We start from the raw sequence: 19,081 nt of genomic DNA, 5'->3' as shown, positions 1-19,081 counted from the left end.
ACAGATCCTTTAACAAGGGATCTCAACACAGCAAGACATAACAATGAAATAAGACATAACACAATGAAATACAGTAACTATCCCTGGTTCTAAGAGCTGACACAGAGCAAAATTAAGCATTTATCTGCTTGGGCCATGAACCTACATAAGAAACTCCTACAACAAAACCAGTATGCGAGTCATTTTCAGCCTGTTTTATTGCAAACACATATCTGGTATCTTTACCTTACCCAAGCACGTTCAAAATAGGATCAGCTCTTCAAGGGTAAGTTTAGATTAAACAGAAATTGAGCATTTACCTCTTGAATGCTACAACATATTCACATGTTCCATGAATTTAGGTGACAAAATCAGATGTTTTTCCCCTCCACAAAAGATAAAGAGCAGACGTTCTCCTCAGTTCACAACCCTGAAAGATACGTATCTTGGAAGGCAAGAGAAGGCCCAGGGGTTGTTGGAGCACTGGAGGCATCTCCCGAACACAACGTGCTGTCAAAAGAGCAGCTTTAGCCACGAAACAAGGACTCCTCGTCTTCCAAACTCTAGGTAACAAAGACTACTAATTAGGCTGATTAACACCACACGGCCGTGGGAATTCTTTGGATACTTGCAACTGATATGTTCGAGTGTGAGTTATTTAATACACAATGTGAAGGACAGGCATTTTCTCCACGACACAGGAGTAATATATTAAAGTGTTATGTATATTAGCAGCATAAATAAAATAAGAACATGAGCAGCTACCACAAAAAGATGGTTATTAGCAGGGACCAGAATTATTTCCTCTTAGCATAACCAGAAACAGATTACAAAGTCTACACACAGACAAGTGCAGTATCAACTATTCCAGCCGATGCCACTGTTCTAGGAAAAGGGGCAATTTATGCCCATTTTATATCTGGAGAGTGAAATTCATCTTCAGTTTATAGAGCACTGGTCCAGTACTCTGTGTCAGCGATGAGGAAATGGAACTGCATTGCTCAGTGTCTGCACAATGAATTTAGACTTTAGCAACAGAGCTTTCTCTTCAAGTGAATCTCTGCTGTCCACATTACAACAAAACAACTCACATAAATTAAAAATTTGCCAGCTTAGTCAGAAGCATGAAAAACAGCCAGAGCAATGCTGCAATTCAGCCTTAAAAGGAAATATACATATATAGTAGCATTTTCTTGCCTTTGCCTCAAAGGCCATTCTCTGTGATGCAAGGAGATTACCCACAAGTAGGGAAGAAAAGAAGAAGAAGAAGAAAAAAAAAGCAAAACTTGATGTATTTGTTGTGCTGAAATGGAACATTGTCCCTTCCCAGCAGTCTGACACAATTACTCCATCTAGTAAGAGTGCAGAGGCAGGGATAAAAAGAGGGGTGTGTTTCATACACAAAATGATCAGGTTTGTTGCTACAGCGAGGAATATTTAAATAAAAAGGTTTGATGCTCAAAATCAAGTTAACTCATAGCGTTTCAGTAACCACATTCAAATACAGAACAGTGCAACAGAAAAAAAAAAAAAAGAACAGTGAAAGCTGCCAGTTTCTATGTGCAAAGCAAAATAAATCAGATTTACCAGCTTTAAATTTTAACCAACCACTTTGGGCTAGCATGTCTAGCACTTACACACACATCTAGAACCTGCTTTCTATACACTTCAACAAGGATTGCCAACAACAGTTTCCCTGCACAACACAAAATTGTTTAGCACAGAATTTCACAATTACCGTATATACCAGTTAAACATTATGTTAATATAACATACAGTATATAAGCAACTAAGGATTTTTTTTTTTTTAAATAAAGCTCCATACCAGTAAGGCATGGATTTCATAGCCACTTGGACAAACTGGGCCTGCTCTGTTGGGTTCCATATTCTGGCCAAGCCTTATCCATTCACTGATTTTTACAGCAATTCTGAATCCATCACGCCTACTGCAGCAGAGAGTCAATAACAGCTCCTGGCTTTGCAGATCGTTTTCTGTTTGGAGAGCAGAAAGGAGAGAAAAAAAATGCATATTAATCATCTGGCTGTCCAGGAAAGACAGGAACCAGAAAGATTCCAAATCAAAACCACACAGTATTAACTTTTAAACAAGCACTGACCGAAAACAAAACTAAAGCCCACGCTGAAATCTCCCCCACCAGCCTATTACTTTCCAATAATTACTGTATATGCCCTGTCAACATGTCGCTCATTAAACTAATCCAGAGAACAAGCGGCCTGAAGAGGGGAACGTGGCAAAGAACATCAGGAGACTCCCCACAGACAAATGTTTCTGGACATTATTTTACCTCAGTAAAGACACTGCAGATCAGTTTTGTTATACTTGGTATTACTAAACTTTACAACATGCTGCATTTTGGCGTTCTGTCTTCTCATTAATGAAAAGCCTTCAAACATCTGCTAGTTAAGTTTGCACACATAAACTTAGGCTATTCCCAGTGAAAATCACCCAGCACATACTGACACCCCAAAATTCTTCACCTTCTCCCAGTTTTTGGCCTGGATCTTCCTTTTGAAGTCCTTGGTCTCTCCAGCTTCAGCAAAGATTGTCTCAGGCTTTCTTCTGTGTAAGCTAGGTAAACATGGGAAAGGTCCACTTCAAAGGGCTAAGGAGAAAAAAAAAAAAAAAAAAAGTTTTATGCACTGCAAGCAACAGTTCTTCCATAACACTAGGAAAAAAAAAATCTCTTTAAACCACAAAAAAATGCAAATTAGACATATTTCCTGTAAATAGGCATAGATACTTAAACAGGCACAACTGACAGCAGAATGTAGACCACCATAGTCCAATATATGCTTGGAATAATCACTTACATCTTTTTCCTTTTTATCCAGAACAGGAGTTTGTTTCCTCATGTTGTTTCCTGTATATGCAACACATTTCTTGAAGAATAAAAAAAAAAAAAGACCCATTACTAAAATCCATTGAGCATGCTGCAACTCTGCAGAGTTGTATAAATGTATTTCTGGCTTCAGTTAAATTCCTCGGGAGTTTGGGCTCACATTAACCTGCACATTGATTCAATGAGCCAGCTTACCAGCTGCCATTCCCCAATGTCTTCGTTCCAGTGAACATAGTTTTCAATCATTTCCTAGGAAAAAGTTAGAAGGATAACTGTCAGGCTTGCATTATCTGCACCCCAGATGCACCTTCCAAAACGTGCCATCAAAAGCCTGGACAAATTCTTCAAAAGCAGTTTTGACAACTCTGGATTATTTTTAGCATATGGTGTACAAAATACCCTATATGTGTTCTGAAGACAACAGAAGAGAAAACACTAATTAAATGATGCATTTTGGAGTTCCTACTGAAGGGTGGGTTTTCAGTTACGCCGGTGCCAACAGCATACAAGTACTATAACAGGTAAGAACAAAAAAAAAAAAAAAAAAAAAAAAAAAAAAAAGGAGATAGCTTTTGCATTTTCTAATGATGTGAGTTATATTTTAGCACATCATGCGTTTTATAGATTTTGGATATGTAAGACTAAAGAAAGCAGGAAGTGTACTTTGTATTAATATCAGATACTAGCAACCACAACTTCAAGCACAATAAAAATGAAAAAGGGGGAAAAAGTCAAGTTTCAAACAGATTCAGAGCAAGGGCATGGTACATACACCATGTACATTTTCAGTACAGTCAAATAGACTTTTTAATACATCAGAGAAATACACAGTAGAGAACAGGAATTACTGCATCACTGTAGTTACAGAAGCCCTGGCCCACGACGCATTATTTCCCTAAAGCAGGTTCTATGATCACGGAATCGAAGTAGCCAGTCATCAAAAACTGTGAGAACGATGACGCAGCCACCCCGCATTCATTATTTCACAGGCTAGTGTAATCAATCAGTCAAGCAAGCTATCTGGGGCACAAATGCATTAGCTCTGATCATCTTCCATGTTAACTTCAGTTAGAAATCCATCAATTCTTATGATTAACAGTTGTACCTGCTCAGCTGAGCTGCCACAAAAGGCGGCTCTCAGGCCCACACCAGCTCATCTTGTGGGCAACAACTTAGCAGACTCAGTTCCCTGACAGCACCTCAAGGAAGAGGAAGGAAGCTGACTCATTCCATTTTTGGGAGGACAAAATAAAAGCCAGAGGGCTCAGCACACGTAGCACCTGCCTACGTCAAAGGCTAATATTCTTCATCACTACCTGGTAGTCCTGAGGAATGAAGTTGTCTATGATAAGCATCTGAAGACGGAGTTCCCTGCTCAGCTGCCGAATATTTTCCAGTAATCCTTCGATTTCTCTCTGATGTTCTTGCTGCAAGTCTGCCATCTGCAGACAAAAAAAACAGGCCTTAAAGAGGATTCAGAGCTAGTTTAATATATAGTAACAGTATAAAGAGTCTTTTGCTTGCTTGATGTTTTGTGAAACAAAAGCAAGATTTGTACTTGATAAAAGAAATGGCTATAAGTACTAGAATACTTGCCTCTGAAAATATAAACCACTTGAACCATTCGAGCTAAGAGAAGGTTTAAAATGGCATAAAGTTTTGAGTTTCATTAAAAATAAATTGGCCTTCTGGCAGTCCAAGCTCTGTGCCAGCTAAGAGCAGATCAAGAGTGTGCAGACAAGTTATGTCCTTGGCAAGATCAAGGAGAGTCTCTAATGTGCCAGAGACAAAAATGCACTTTTTGATAAAGCAGGGATACTAGATACTCCTTGCTAAAGGGCATTGACCCAGTGTCATAAAGGAAGAGAGAAAGAGAGCAACAGGCAGGAAGGAAGGAGAGCTAATGCAAAGGAGAATTTGGGTGGTTGCACAGAGAACAGATGAGGCTGCCAGCAGACAACTGCTTTCGTCAGAAATAACCAGTGATTCTCCCTGAAGTTCTGCATGACTCTGTCTCCAACATACTCTCCCAGAACCAGAATAGCTTGGAGAAAAGCTCCACAATGTGCCCTGCGCAGCTCTGTTATTAAGCTCAGTTGGCCCTTTCTGAATTACACAAGCTAAAAGAGAAAGCAGAGACATTTCTAAACCCGAGACACTCACGCAGAGTTACAAAGCTTAACTCTTCCCAGCTATAGTCATTCAGGTCAGCACAAGCTGCACTTCAGACACTCACCTCTGATTTTGCAGCCATAAGCATGGTCCAAACTTTCTTCAGCTTTTTAGTTTTCCCCTGTGCTTCTTCCTGAAGGCTGGTGTACTTCTCCTCTATGTCCAAGCGTTCTTGCTGTATGCAAGATTTAGCAGACATCCACAAATTAATACAATATAAAACCCTATATGCTTTTTAGATATGCAATAACATAAACAGAGAGAAAAAGAGTTGAACAGCCTGGCTCACAGCCACAGCAATCTCACCGCTACAAGTCACTGACCCACAAGCGAGCACTGCCAAGGCTCTCCCAGGTGCCAGTGGCCTCCCAAGCCATTGGCACCGGCCGTGCTCGCAGGGCAGAGCCACATCTGCCCCAGGAGTGATGCCAACACACAGAGTACAGCCCACCTCCTTCTCCTCGAGCTCCTTGCGAAGCTGCTCTGCTCTCTTCCTTCGTTCTTCCAGCTCCATGTTTGATTCTTCTAGCAGTTTCTCCTGTTCCTCTGCTTTTGCCAGTAAGTCCACACCTCCTACAATCACCTTCTTCTCCAGTGCAGACAGTTTCTCCAACAGGGACTGGTGCTCTTGCCTGGAGAGGGAGGAAGATATGTTAAAGTCAAATGTATCCTATCCTGCAGCGCTTCCAAAGCGGCCAGGCCTGAATCAGTTTTACAGTGCAAACATTTACAGGGCTGGAAAAGCTTGTCTTGCTGCCAAGGGTTTTAGAGGGGGTGAGGCACTGCAAGCAAGCGCACAAGTTCCCTGAACTCCCATTACTTTTATGCAGGCCAGCAGACAAGTCTCTCCTGCTGCAGTTCCCCTCTGCCAGGCACCAACATTATCATCAGCCTCTCTGCCAGGGCCCAGGCAGCCCAGCAGGGCCCAGGGCAGCCACTCAGGCTGCGCAGGACGTGGTGCCAGGGAAGCAGAGGGGAGGGCAGCTCTGCGGGCTGTGCTTTGAGGGACCTCACAGCAGGGCTGCCCCATCTGCATGGGCCACAGCAGATGCTCTCCACATCTCACAGCTCTCAGCAGCTTTCCAACTCAGTGCACAGAAGCCCCAGCAAAGGGAATTCCCTCTTGCACCAGTGTGCACAGGGCACCTGACTTGCTAGAGAGCTACTGTGAGTTGCCCAAGCAATAAAATAGCATCACACTCTTGCCAGGGCTCCAGAGCTGGAAGGGTGCATCCGAGTTCCTAGGCCATGTTTCTAGTAGATGAAGTTTGTGGCAGAAGAATAAAGCTGTTTTTTTCATCTGCTCTAATCTCTGAAAGCATAAAGGAAGCTGCTCTATCACTCTGATAATAGCAAGTGCTGAGGTTCATTTTATAAAAACTCTTACAGGCACCTCCCCATATACACAACTAAGTTCTGGATTAAGGAAAAAAAATCCACAACTGCAAAACTGCTCAGAGCAAGATACTCACTGAGCTTTAAGCAAATCTTTCTCTCTCTTCTCCAGTTCAGCTCTGGCTTTATTTCTTTCTTCTTCTTCCATATCAAGCTTGGTTTCAAGAGCTTTTCTCTCCTCTTCAATCTTTGCTTGCATCTCTACCATCTTATCAGGGGAAACTTTCTTTTTGCCTTTAAAAGAGGCAAATTAGTTAGACGTCAAAACAAGAGTTATGCCCAGCTTGGAGCCTCTGCACCTTTCAAATGCCATCATAACTCTGCCCAATTGTAACTTTTATAAATTTAAGCATATCCTATTAGTATTTATATAAAGCAATCTCCTGCTATATAAGCCAGTAATATAAAACAATATCTATAAAGTAATCTAACTATTAACAGAACAGATATTTTCTACATATATAATAATAAGAATGAAGCCCCAAGAACACTCACATGAAGAATAAAACCTTGTGGGGAAGGAACACTGGCAGCAAAGAACCCTGCCTAAAAATCAACCTGAGCTAGAAACTCAGAGCTCAATGCTCTAACTTGTTCTAACTTAGGGCCAAATAAAAGCACACAGAATATTGCCTTAAGTTACATCTTCAAAAATTTATGCTAACAAGAGTTACTTGCAAGTTTCAGATAGGCATTTTTCTTCCTTTCTCCCTTCAAATACTCTTGCTCACTGGCCTCCTTACAGGGTTATCTATTGCACAGTCAGAAAACAGATATTCTAAGAATATATCAATGTGAAATTAGAGACCAGGGAAATTCAGAGCAGCCCTATGAAGTGACAAGCCATAGGAGAAAGCTTTTGGATGCTGTCTTATCTATATGACAGTGACTACCCACAGATCTGAAAGCAGTGAGATTTGCTGTTACTTATCAGCTGAGTCTTTAAAGTGTAACTACCGCTAAAGGAACGAGTTACAACTGATAAGGGTTGCAGTGGAGGCAGCCAGAGCAACTCACTGAACCCAGCAGCCTGAAGGACTGTTTCCAAACTGGGGATTTTGGAAGAAAAAATTCAGGTCGTGACTCAGAACTCATCCCACATGCCTCAAATTAACTTTTGTTATTGCTTACGTCCCCAGGGCAGGTGAACACAGGGCTCCTTGGGGTTATTTGCAGTGAGAGGGAGCACAGCTTATGTGGATTTCTTAAATTCCCTCTTACTCACTACAAAGAGATGGATCCTTTATTCTGCTCTTCTCTAGATGCAAGAAAAACTCCCCATAGTATCCAAGCGCCTAGAATCTCACAGAAATCATCTACTATGAAGGGACCTTTTATCACGAAATATCCACCATGCTTAAAATGTTTTTGAGAAAGACAGGTTTGTTCCATAAAAATCTCTGCAATATTATTTTTTTTCCCATGGCATTCAATTTTCTATACATATGATCCTCTGTAGAGTGTCACAGGTGTGCCTGTATTTAAAAACATGCATGTGCACGTACATGTATTTTGTTCACGGACACACACAAGAGAATATGTGAGTTTTGTGGCAAGGCAAGGCCTTTAGCACTAGGGCAAACACTGGTTTAGGTTCCATTTGCTGAACTTTGAAGCCAGATAATAAGCACTTATTTCTGGATGTGTGGTGAAGTGCTCACCAGCTCTTCTGTGGACAAGAGGCTTCAAAAGTTTGGGCTTTCTGGGAAACAAAGCTGTACAGAAATCCTCAAATAAAGAGATAAGGTGAAGGCTCCTTACCTGTCAGCACACAACCCCATACATTCTCAATTTTAGGACAGAAAACAAACTAGATATAGTTGTAAGATCCTTTAACTAGCTCTGTAGCTACATTATATGGAGTTGGAAATCAGTTACACCAACCTGCTTGATCTTGCAGGGAGAGGGAGCAGAAAGCAAGTCGCAGAGAGGCAGCATGTTTGGAAAGGGGAGGAAAGAGAAGATTCGTTATTGCTTGATCACTTCAGACAAAGCTCATCAACATCAGAACAGTATTTCATATGCTTATTTCTAGAGTAGAAAACACGGAATCATCATTAAGAAACAAGACTCCATCACAGCAAACAGTGCACTGTGATTTTATGCTCAAGCAGAGAAATTTTCTGTACTAAAGAAAAATGCATCTCCAGGATAATCTTGAGTTTGCTCCTGCATTCTCCTGCCCGCTCAATGCAGTGCAGAATCTAAAGGCAACATTATGAGTCTGCCGCAAAGATCATGCTCTAAGAAACCAAAGACAGCAGATTTCTTATTGAATATGGGATTTTTTTCCAAAGTAGCCAAATCTGTTAGATTAGCTGCAAAACCTTATTACTCAAAGAACTTGTTCTAAGATTAAATCCAGTTTCTGAGCTAATTCTTTGCAAGTTATGGCAGTTGCACACGCAGCCTCAGCAGATGACTTCTCTGTTTAGTTACACGGGAGGGTATTAGTAGGTTAATTTGCAGTAACTGACGCTTCCATGGAGGTATACAGCCAATTTTCATTATTCAAGCAAGTGCAACAACGCAGTGGGGACAGAGAAAAAATGAGACACACCACATGCAAAAAGGGGCACACGTGAGGACAGTTAATATCCCAAAGCACATAAGTCAGCCACAGTTCTCCCCACCATCAAGAGCCCAAAGCAATTTCCACAGCAGAGCTCATTCCACCAACTTATGGGAGATGGACTGATTCACTCATTACCAGCAGTTTGTTATTAACTGTCCTCATCCCAATAGTCAGGCTTCAAGCAAGCTTAGAACAAATTTAAAGCAAGCAGGAATCCAAGCCTACAATAATTTGATCTAGCAGAGGTCTTCCTGAAGCTCTGAGCCTTCCCGACTGCTCTCACACTCTCTTAGCTGCCACCTTCCACTAGGGAGGCCAGTGTAACTTCTGTGGAAGTATATCCAAGGAGCAAGACTCCCCCGACCCTCCACACCTAGCACAGGGAGGAGGCTGTGTCCACACAAGGAACTACCGCAGGGGCCACGTTCCTACAGGCCACGCCTGGGATTTGATTTAGCTTTGGGTTTTTTGCCTCCTCTCCAAAGCCATCTCTAGGTAATTGTAGGGTTTTAAAGGTAAAAAAGCCTTATCTGTGATGAGCAGCAGTCTGGAGCTCCTGCACATGTAGCCCAGAATCTCAATTCCTTGTTCCTTTGGGTACTAGGCCTGGCAGTGGCCAAGCACTCCATATAGTTGGGCAGTTAAACTTCTTTGCATTTTGGTAAAAGTCTGCTGAAGTAAAGCCAAACAAAACACCCAAGGTTTCCCTGCAGGTATAAAGCTAATGTAGCTTTATTGCTATTGACCATTTCAGTCATTCTCTCCAAACCTAATAGGGAAAATAATCTATCATAACTGTGACAACTAGGCCTACAGAGTCGGTTGGGCTTTCTTAAATGCTCATATTGCATCATTTCCCATAAAAAAAAAAAAAGAGCCTCCTATGGCTTATTTCCTGACATGTTTAAGGAGGGAATGTTCAAAACACAGAAACTGCAAGGAATGTGCTGTTTTTTGTTTTTTAAACACCCTGTTCCCCAATCTTCTTTAGGTCTTATTCAAGCAACATGCTAAATTGCTTCATATTCTTTCAAGTATGTAGCTCACAGTATGCATGTTAAACTACTGTTTCAAGCATGGAAGCAGCAAAGGAAAAGCATGCTTTAGCCAAGTGATCAGCTCAGGTTTATCCTTCCAATAGGCACAGCAGGGGAAGAGTGGCATTGCAAAATGGAGTGTGCAGATCATGAAAAGACCAAAGCTGAAAGGACCGAAGAGCTCCCACTCACTAGTGAAGGACTTATCCAGAGGTTTCTCTATGACAGAGCATGTGGAGTCTGAACTACTGCTGCTGCTACTGCCTGGAAAACAGAGATGAGCCCCACAGAAAACCCCCAGAGAAGAAGAAACATGCAGATGGAAGTTAGTTCTAAAGGAAAGAAACCCAGAAAGGCAGACTGGTTCAAAAGGCACATCTTTCTATATGGAAGCATTTGCTCGGATCCCTCCCAGACTCAGCTTGCAAAGCCACCACTTATCAGCACAAAATAGCATGCTCAGAAAGACAGTTCAGTTAAAACCCATCTTAACCAGCCTATAACTTAAAACAACATGCCAAGGCTGTTTCCATCATAAGCAACAGCACAGAAAACCAAATCACACTGGAGAAGGCCACAGACATCAGCAGCAGATGGTTTGGTGACCAGGAGCCCTTTCCAGTCCTACACACGTAGCAATGTGCACTATTCCCTCTGGAAGGCAGGACCAGCTTCCTACGTGACACTTACTGAGCACACCCCTGCTGAGCAGGGCCCTTGCTTAGGGGACTCAGAGAAGTCTTTTTGGAAGCTAAGTCAGAGCCATCTGTCCTTTAAATGTTTTGAGTACCATTTTGAGTATGGTCCATTCTTGGGAGGACTGTGGAAGCAGAACGGGTGTCAGCTTTTCAGCCAGCACACAGACATCCCAAAGTCAAGTTTTTTCCCCTAGCAATATGAAATAAGATTAAATAGGACACTAGAAGAGTCAGTTACATTCAAAACACAAATGAATCTTTTGCCTATACCATAGCTAAAATTCACCTCTAACCATTCCCATGGTTATAAAAACCACATCTTCTACCACAGATCTTTGGTGTCCTCCTCCCACCTCTGTGAGAGGGTGAAGTTCCATAATAAAAGTGCTTGAAATCAAAGTACCAAGCCACACGCAGCCACCTTGTAGCAACCACGGAATCACCATGTAAGAGGATGTCACCACAAGCACAGCTAGCCAAGTGGAAGCAGACAGCACGCAGCCTGGGAGCTGCTCACGTGACAGCAGAGGTTCATTTTTCAAGAGACATGATAATTGCAGTGGCACGGGGGCAGCTCCCCAACTGCACTTCTGTCCCTGTGGCTCTGGCTGCCATTTCTGACACCAGCTGCTGGAAAAGGGGAGGTTGGTGGCACTAAGAGCTACCAGGAATCGCTATTGCCTTACCCCGCCTCTTCTTCCGCTTTTCTCCATCCTCTCCAATCTCCCCATCATCATCGTCATCCTCTTCTTCAGAATCACTGGTCTCAGAGCCAGAAATCTCTTCTCCTAGAAGAGAAGGGTGTGCTTTTTGATGCACTTTCTCTCACCACATATTGTGACAGCAGCATTTGCCCAGAGCCAGCAGGGTTTGACATTAGCTGTTGAGCAGCTACAGAAGTTACTAACTGCTGAAAGCACAGAAGGCTCACAGTGACTCAGGAAATCCAAGACAAGCCGCACAGGGTTGTGAAGTCAGCATATTTAAAGCTCAAAGGGGCAGTTTTAGTTGGAAATTAAGCATTCTTGGACTATTGAGCAGTTGACCTAAGAAGTTTTGCTAATAAGCCCTCCCAATGTCTTCACTGCAGTCTGAGACACAGGAGAAAACATTCAGAGGAGCAAAGTTCACTCATCCTTGCTACTTTAATGTACATCTGCACACATGAAACTGCATAGCTGCTAATTAAGAAACGGGCCTGCTCCATAAGCATTTTTAACCATTGTCACTATTGCAGACATCATGCTGAGATGTTTCAGACTGGATCTGGAAGCCAGATGGAGCAAAATCCAGCATTTAGCACGCGGACCGCCCAGCACCATTAGAACCATAAGGCTGACTGTTCCATAGACTGGGGTTCCAAATTAACAAATAAACTTTTCGCCCACCATGGGGTGGAAATCCCTATACTGAGCTCCTAATTCGCAACGAGTTGCTGATGATTCCCACTTCCCCTGAATGGGGGAGGTTTCAGGTAGCCATGGGAGTTCCTGATACAGCTGTTCTGCAGGGAGGGAAAGCAGGAAAATAAGGAGGACGTTATTTATTTAACGCCCTTCTGTTCCCAGAGACCCCTCCTGTTTGCCCGGCTGCCCCGAGGCTCCCCTGGGAGCCAAGACCTTGTGCTAGGGCCAAGTGCCACCTAGCGGGCAAGGCAGATGGGGCACGTCTCCAAAAAGAGACTTTTCATACCCAACAGAATGCGCCCTGGTGCAGAAAGAAGCACTAGGAGCAAAGGGGGAATCTCACCTTCTTCCAGTTTCTTTTTAAGCTCCTCAATTTCCTTCTGGAACTGGCGGAGCAGAGCATCTTTGGGGTCTTCGTTAATTCTGGCCTTGTTTTTGATGTTCTTGGCTCGGTTTGCGTACCTGAGGGTGCTGATGGTCTCGTCATAGTTGTAGTCTGCGGGGCCGATGTTCGCACACTGTCCCACACCAAAGGAGGGAGCAGAGGACAGAATTAGACACCATGAATGGCAGAACCCAGAACAAATAATTTTAGAGAGGCCTCTCCTTCACCCTGCCAGTCTCAGTGCCATTCATTCCCAAACTTTCCTGCTGCCTCCACACTAAGGTGTTTCCACCTACCCAAGCACAATTTCTGTTTGATCTCATGCACATTTGCACTGTGTTGAGAGCCTCTTGTACATAGGCAGAGAGAAAGGATAGAAAAAGCACATAAAAGGTTTTCTCAACTGGGAAGAGCTCTGAAATAAATAAATGAATGTCAGGCTGTTTTCATGACAAATTCTTCTTTCCTGTCAGAGCACACCTTGAGCCCCGATGCTGGCAGGGGTGGTTCAGCTTACCATCATGGTTTTGGAGTTGCCCCCAAGGGAATCCTGAAGGAGCCGGGTGAGTTTGGAGTTACGGTAGGGTACATGGGTGCTCTTGCCATCCACCAGCGCTGAGATGACGTTTCCCAGAGTAGAAAGAGAAAGGTTGATCTTGGTAGCTTCCTTCAATCGCTGTCCTGTGGCTCCAGTTTTTGCCTGCCTTTCAGAACCCTGCAAAGGGAATAACATGAAGCAGATCCACAGGGAAAACGCAAAAGATACCCTAGTCCACTCCCCTTCCTCAATTATACATAAGACGAGGTTGGCAGACATGTAATCAACCACCTCATCTCATTGGAGACCTAGCTAATTACACCACATATGGTTAAAGAGACAAGTCAAACAGGTCTTAACTGAAGCTTTCAATTCCATCAGATTCTGGACTGTTCACAATAAACCAGTGCAACTGGAGAAAAAGGCATATTACCCTAGAAGCAAAAATGTGATGCTTAATGGACACCCCTGGTGCAGCTGTTAAATGCAGCTGAAGAGCAAAGCAATACTGCAGTTGTTTTATAGGGAGCTTAACAGACCCATCTAAATACACATCATATAGATAAATAATAAATAAGATGCAGGCATTCAGCGCCATCAGCCTCCCCTTTCCTTTGTACCTTTATAGCATCCATCCTTGGAGGAGGTAAGGTCTGAGCCACAGAAAAGCATTTCTCTAGTGCAGCTACACTCAAAGAGGGTGAAACAGGGGAGGGAGGGAGCTTGGGAAGAGGGAAACTGCAAGGTCACAACCCTCTGACACGGTTACAATAACAAAAACACTCTTGCAAAGAGCTGGGTCTGCTGCCCAGGGTGCTCTTTCAAGTGCAGCTTATCCATCTGATGCTTAAGTTGTAGAAGAGAGCCCTTTCATTAGGAAAAGTTCTAGTCACACTAAAGCATTTGGCAGGGCTGGCTTAAAGCCCTGAGGCAAATGCTCCACAAGCAAAATGCCAACAAGTAACCTGGGCTTTAGCAGCGAGATGGGCCACGCTCTTTACGCAGCCTGTAAAGTCAGAGCCTCACACAGTGATTAGGCGAGCAGCAACCCGCAGCCCCACGCGCGACGGCAGAGCTGGCTGCTCCCACTTACGGCGAGGTCCACGAGGTGCAGCTTGCCCATGCGAACGTGCATGTTGCCATCGACCCCCTTCTCGCTGCACTCGATGGTGATGGTGAAGATGGCGTGCGAGCGGGAGCTGTGCTCGTTCATGTTCGTGGCACCAACAGAACCTTCAGTTGGGAGGAAGGGAAAGGGCATTGTTGTCTGCAGAACAAATCACACGCTCCCAAACACCTGTTGTCAAAGCACTTGTCCCTGCCTCTGCCCAATCCTGCTTATCGGGGGACAAAAAAGGGATGCTCTGGCTCAGTCACAAACTGCATTCGTGGGCTTTGACACTGCAGCACATCTCCAGTCTGGATTGCTGGAAGCATTGCTGCCTGCTCCAGTTTCATGCATATGACAAGCTCCCATTCTCAAAGCAGTGAGAGTTCCCATTTGCTTCTTTTTAAATCAAAGAAAAACCAAATAGCCTAAGATGGACCTGGAAATTGCTATATTTAAAAAAAAAAATGAGATAAAGCAATTGTTGTGCCAGGAACAACAGTAAGGCAGAGTGTTGCTCTGTAAAAGGATCTGGGCTTAACCAAGAAGTCTTCAAGAAAGCACAAACCACTTCCTAAGCATAGCACTACATCAGGCTAGCTGTTGTTCACCCTGATCAGAGCTGGAAGAGCAGAAGAACCGAGACAGTCGCCTTTGCCATGGGGCAGCCCCTTCACTAGGGCTGACCGACGTGGGAGACGCTGGCCTGCTCTACCTATCCTTGCTCCGAAGGGGTTCAGAAAGAGAGATCCTTTTTGCTCTGCTCAGCTGAGCAAGCTTTCCTGTATCAGGACTAGCAGTAAAACCTCCTACTGGGCTAACTCACTACCAACTCTTCACTCTGTAAGGCAGTCTGACACAGCATAGCTAAAACCCTGCCCACAGCAATGCTACGTACGGTTTTTGTGGCCCAGAGTCATGATTCTGTCCATATCATCTGCATTGTTTACGACATAGGCTGATAGGTCTTTGATATAAACTCCCACATCAGGTCTCTCTTTAACCTAAGAGAGAAACAGTTTAGATGGAGCATCCTTGGGAGAGCCCTTAATAGCAGTTTTCAATGACACTCTAACAATACAGTAATTTACTCCTCCAGGTTTTTGTCTGGACAGAAAACACTCCAATGCTCTGAACTGGAGCAGCTAAGGAAGAGTCATGCAGGACAATATTGCACTGGTTTCCCCCTGGTGGCAAACGGTGACTTCAAATCACACCCTCTAATTTCTACAACTATTGTCAGGGATGTCTAGGATGGAACTGCACACACTCAAATAAAGCAAGACAACTTCTCACTACACAGCTGACCAAAGGGAAAGGATTTAGAGAAGTCAAGAGACTGCAGTTTTAGAGTTCCAGCTACTGCATCTCTAAAAAAAATAGCACTGTGAGGAGCTCAACCTCCCACTCCTCCTTCAAGAGTCGTCTCTGGCCTTTATAAACATATTATCGCTCAGTAATTTAAAACAGAGAAGCAGAGATTGAGTGCAGCAGACTCACCTCTAGCCTTTGGGTCTGGTCTTTTCCTAGCAGATCTCGTACTTCTTCATTGTAAATTTCCAGGTAAGACACACGGACCAAAAACCTGTAGGAAAACAGATGGGTGAGAAACCTTCAGCATTTCTTGAAGCCCAGCATACACAAACACACAGCGCAAAGAAAACAAAGCATCACCACCAGAGACCTGCTCGATCCAGGCAGGAATTGCTTCAGTAGGAGCCTTTCAGCTGGCACAGAGGTAGAATTTCAGTTGCCACTGTCATGGCAAGGGCTTCCACCAGAGGGGCACAAACAAAAGACAGAGGTAGTAAAGAAAATATTTACCTTGTATCCCCCTCTGCCTTGGCAATGTGACCAAATATGTGGGCAAAGGAGTTGGGAATAATTCCTCTAAGCTCAGGAACTGCTCGGACCCCTTCCATAGTGAAAGTTTTCCCTGTGCCAGTCTGCCCATATGCAAAAATAGTACCTGAAGTACACACACAAAAAAAGAGTAATAAACCCTTAGAAGCTGGTAACCTTGCTGCTTTATCTCATCACTTCTTTGCATGATACCACTTACATTTTTAGTTTTAACAGAGTTAAAGCTTGTCAGCTTCCTCTAACAGATACTGTGCAAAGACTAGGAGAAATAAAAATGCTGAATAACCACAGCAAACGGAGCTGAGCCACTGTTTTATCCAGCCTGCAAGATATTTAATGAATTCTGCTCCTTTTAAAGCTGCAGAAAGGTTAAAGAATAGAGCATAATTACAATTAAGACAAGCCCAATTAACAACACACTCAATTAGAAGAATTATATGCAAAATGCAAAACCAGCTATTCCCAGTATACTAAACCACAGCGGAAACAACGTGAGGCTTCTATAGCCAGGCCACATCACAAACCCAGTGCTGAACCCGCAGATGCAGCTCAGACAGATAGGAATCCACATAGGAAAACAGAGGGAATCTTGAGATTCCAGACCCAGGTTCTCCAGAAACACACTTCTGCTTGAATTTGGCCTGGCACTGCTGAAAACTTTAAGCAGACTTCTCTTGAATGGCAGGTCTAACCAGGGAAGCACAGCCAGGCACCTCTGCTTCAGACAGGCTCAATTTTACATCAACTAAAACCTGGGTGTGTTAGTACAGGAGCAGATTATGCACCTCACACAAACCTTTAGGAACTCTGTAACTTAATGTTGTTGTAACATTGTTATGGAAAGTAGCAATTTACTTCCTTGCTGCCATCCACGTTCCCTTACAAAGGACATTTACATGCATAACAGATACACACACGTGTGTATTGTGGTCACACTCTTCTCAGTGGTAAAAAAAATAAAAATAAAAAAAAAGCAGCAGATTATTTGTGGGGTGCAGCAGATGTATCTTAGTTTAAAACAGCAAGGTTTAGAGAGGAAAACACAGCCATTATATTTCAAGACTGGTGTGCATACCTAGTCATTGCAGGACCATGGCAGCTGCTTGGCTACTGAAACTTAAGGGCCCCGAGAATTCTGATAATGAAACAAAATGTATTTTTTTTCAAACAGAGATATAAAATGAAAAAAAAAAAAAAAGAAAAAAAAACATGTAGCTAATTAATCTCAGCTCATCAGTGATCACCTACTGTTAATGGTTACAGCATGTACAACCATGGTGGTAAAGGTCTGCAGGTGCCTGCAGCAGTCAGGCTGTTTTAAGTCAGAGGCCACAACAGAAACAACTCAGGGCTGCAGCCTTCGCTTCGGGAAATTTGCAGAGAGATCAGGAGGAATTCTCAAAATAGAAAGAGGACAAGACAGAACCCTTGACTTAAACCACGCAGGACTTACCGTTGTACCCTTCCAGGACAGAGTCAATAATAGGCCTTGCAGTTAAGTTATAGACATCCAGTTGTTTACTCTCTGGTCCAAAAACAGTGTCAAATGTAAAGGTCTTGGGGGGCTCGTTGGACGAGTCCGTTTTGTGCACAGTGATAGTTCCTCTCATCTCATCCACGTTGACTGCCATTTTGTAGCCCGTCGCCTTCTCGCGCTCGTTCAGGGGCCGGCAGCGCACAACAACCTTCACATTATCGCAGCTCTCCGGCCTGTCCAGCTTCTCGGCCTTGTTGATCTGTAATTATTTAAAACAGACACGCGCACAGCGCGTCACACCCAGCACGCGACGGGCCCGGCTGCTTGAGCACACGCTGCTGCTGCTGTTTCACCTGCAGTAAATGAACATGGCCTGGAAAAGCCAGGAGCTTGGGGACTTAAGACAGAACTGGGGTATAACTAAGCCAGCGAGAATAATGTACATTTATTCAGTGAACTTAACCTCCATCCGTTCATCAATGTGGAAAGCCATTGAGCTAAGCTTGAATAATTCCACATCCAAGATGATCTGCGGATTTCTCCAGGAAATAACTTCCTGCTTGCCAACGCCTCAGAGAGGCGACAAGCTTTAACCAGGGGTACCTCGGAACTGATGCTATGGCAAAGAATGCCGGAGTTTTGCTTTAATTATGCATTTGAATGCTATAAAAGGTTAAGCGTAAGATTTAACGAGGACACTCGTTTCATGCCAAGCGTTTCAACCCCACAGGCCGAGCCGGGGATACGGCGGCTGCGGGGGGAACGCGGCGGGAGGGGCCGCGACCCCGCTGCGCCCTCGCGGTGCCGACCGGCGGCCTCCCGCAGGGCGGGCGGGCTGCTCGGTGCTCCCCGCGGGCCCCGGCGGGGCGGGAAGGCCCCGCTCCATCCCCCCGCCCCGCTCCCGGGCTCACCGGCATGATGGCGGCGGCGGCGGCGCGCGCTCCCGCCGGGCGGCACCGCGGAACAATAACGGCCGCGCGCCTGCGCCCGCGCGCGCGCCCCCGCGCGGCACCGCCCGCCGCCGCCGCGCGCCCAATCCCCGCGCCCTGCGGCGGCCGCGCGGCCAATGGGCTGGCGCGCGCCCGCGGCCCGCTCGCCGCCCATTGGTGGCGCGGCACAGCCAATGGCGGCGGCGGGCGGGGCGCGTCGCCATGGCCACGGCCAGGGGGCGGGGGGGAGCGAGGGCGGGCGGTGGTGGCGGCGCGGGGGGGCGGGGCGGCCGCGCGGGCCGGGGGTGACGGGGCTTGGGGGTGACATCTAGGGGGCTGACAGGGTTCTAGGGGTGACAGAGCAGTGCGGGGGTGACGGCTTGAGGGGTGGCAAAGCTCTGGGGGTGACATCGAGGGGACTGACAGGGCTCGGGAGGTGACAGGGCAATGAGGGGGTGACAGGGCTCGGGGGGGGGTGACTGGGCTCAGGGGTGACATCTAGAGGGCTGGCAGGGCTCTGGGGGCTCATAGGGCTCTGGGGGTGACAGGATTTTGGGAGAGACAGGGCTCTGGGGGGTGACAGGGCTCTGGAAGGTGACTGCTCTAGGGGTGGTGACAGGGCTCCAGAGGTGACAGCGCTCTAGGGGTAGTGACAGGG

At 45.1% G+C, this 19,081-nt stretch overlaps 1 protein-coding gene across 1 annotated transcript; it reads right to left on the bottom strand.

The window, feature by feature from the left end:
- Positions 1-1,301: 1,301 nt before the first annotated feature.
- KIF3A (kinesin family member 3A) lies at positions 1,302-18,491 on the bottom strand. The gene is made up of 19 exons (XM_088536858.1): positions 18,406-18,491; positions 17,471-17,753; positions 15,979-16,123; positions 15,655-15,739; positions 15,053-15,158; positions 14,140-14,279; positions 13,026-13,223; positions 12,467-12,641; positions 11,404-11,505; positions 10,212-10,283; positions 8,292-8,300; positions 6,485-6,641; positions 5,464-5,644; positions 5,077-5,187; positions 4,157-4,282; positions 3,036-3,089; positions 2,812-2,880; positions 2,479-2,603; positions 1,302-1,971 (listed from the first exon to the last, which is right to left on the bottom strand). The coding sequence occupies exons 1-19, from the start codon at positions 18,409-18,411 to the stop codon at positions 1,923-1,925; spliced, it is 2,193 nt and encodes a 730-aa protein (XP_088392984.1). The 5' UTR covers positions 18,412-18,491; the 3' UTR covers positions 1,302-1,922.
- Between the last annotated feature and the right edge of the window lie 590 nt (positions 18,492-19,081).

The sequence above is a fragment of the Tinamus guttatus genome, unplaced genomic scaffold (genome assembly GCF_059628265.1).
Source record: "Tinamus guttatus ecotype Peru unplaced genomic scaffold, ASM5962826v1 Tinamus_guttatus_pri_ptg000710l, whole genome shotgun sequence".
NCBI classification, from domain to species: domain Eukaryota; kingdom Metazoa; phylum Chordata; class Aves; order Tinamiformes; family Tinamidae; genus Tinamus; species Tinamus guttatus.
This window is presented reverse-complemented; position numbering and strand designations above follow the sequence as displayed.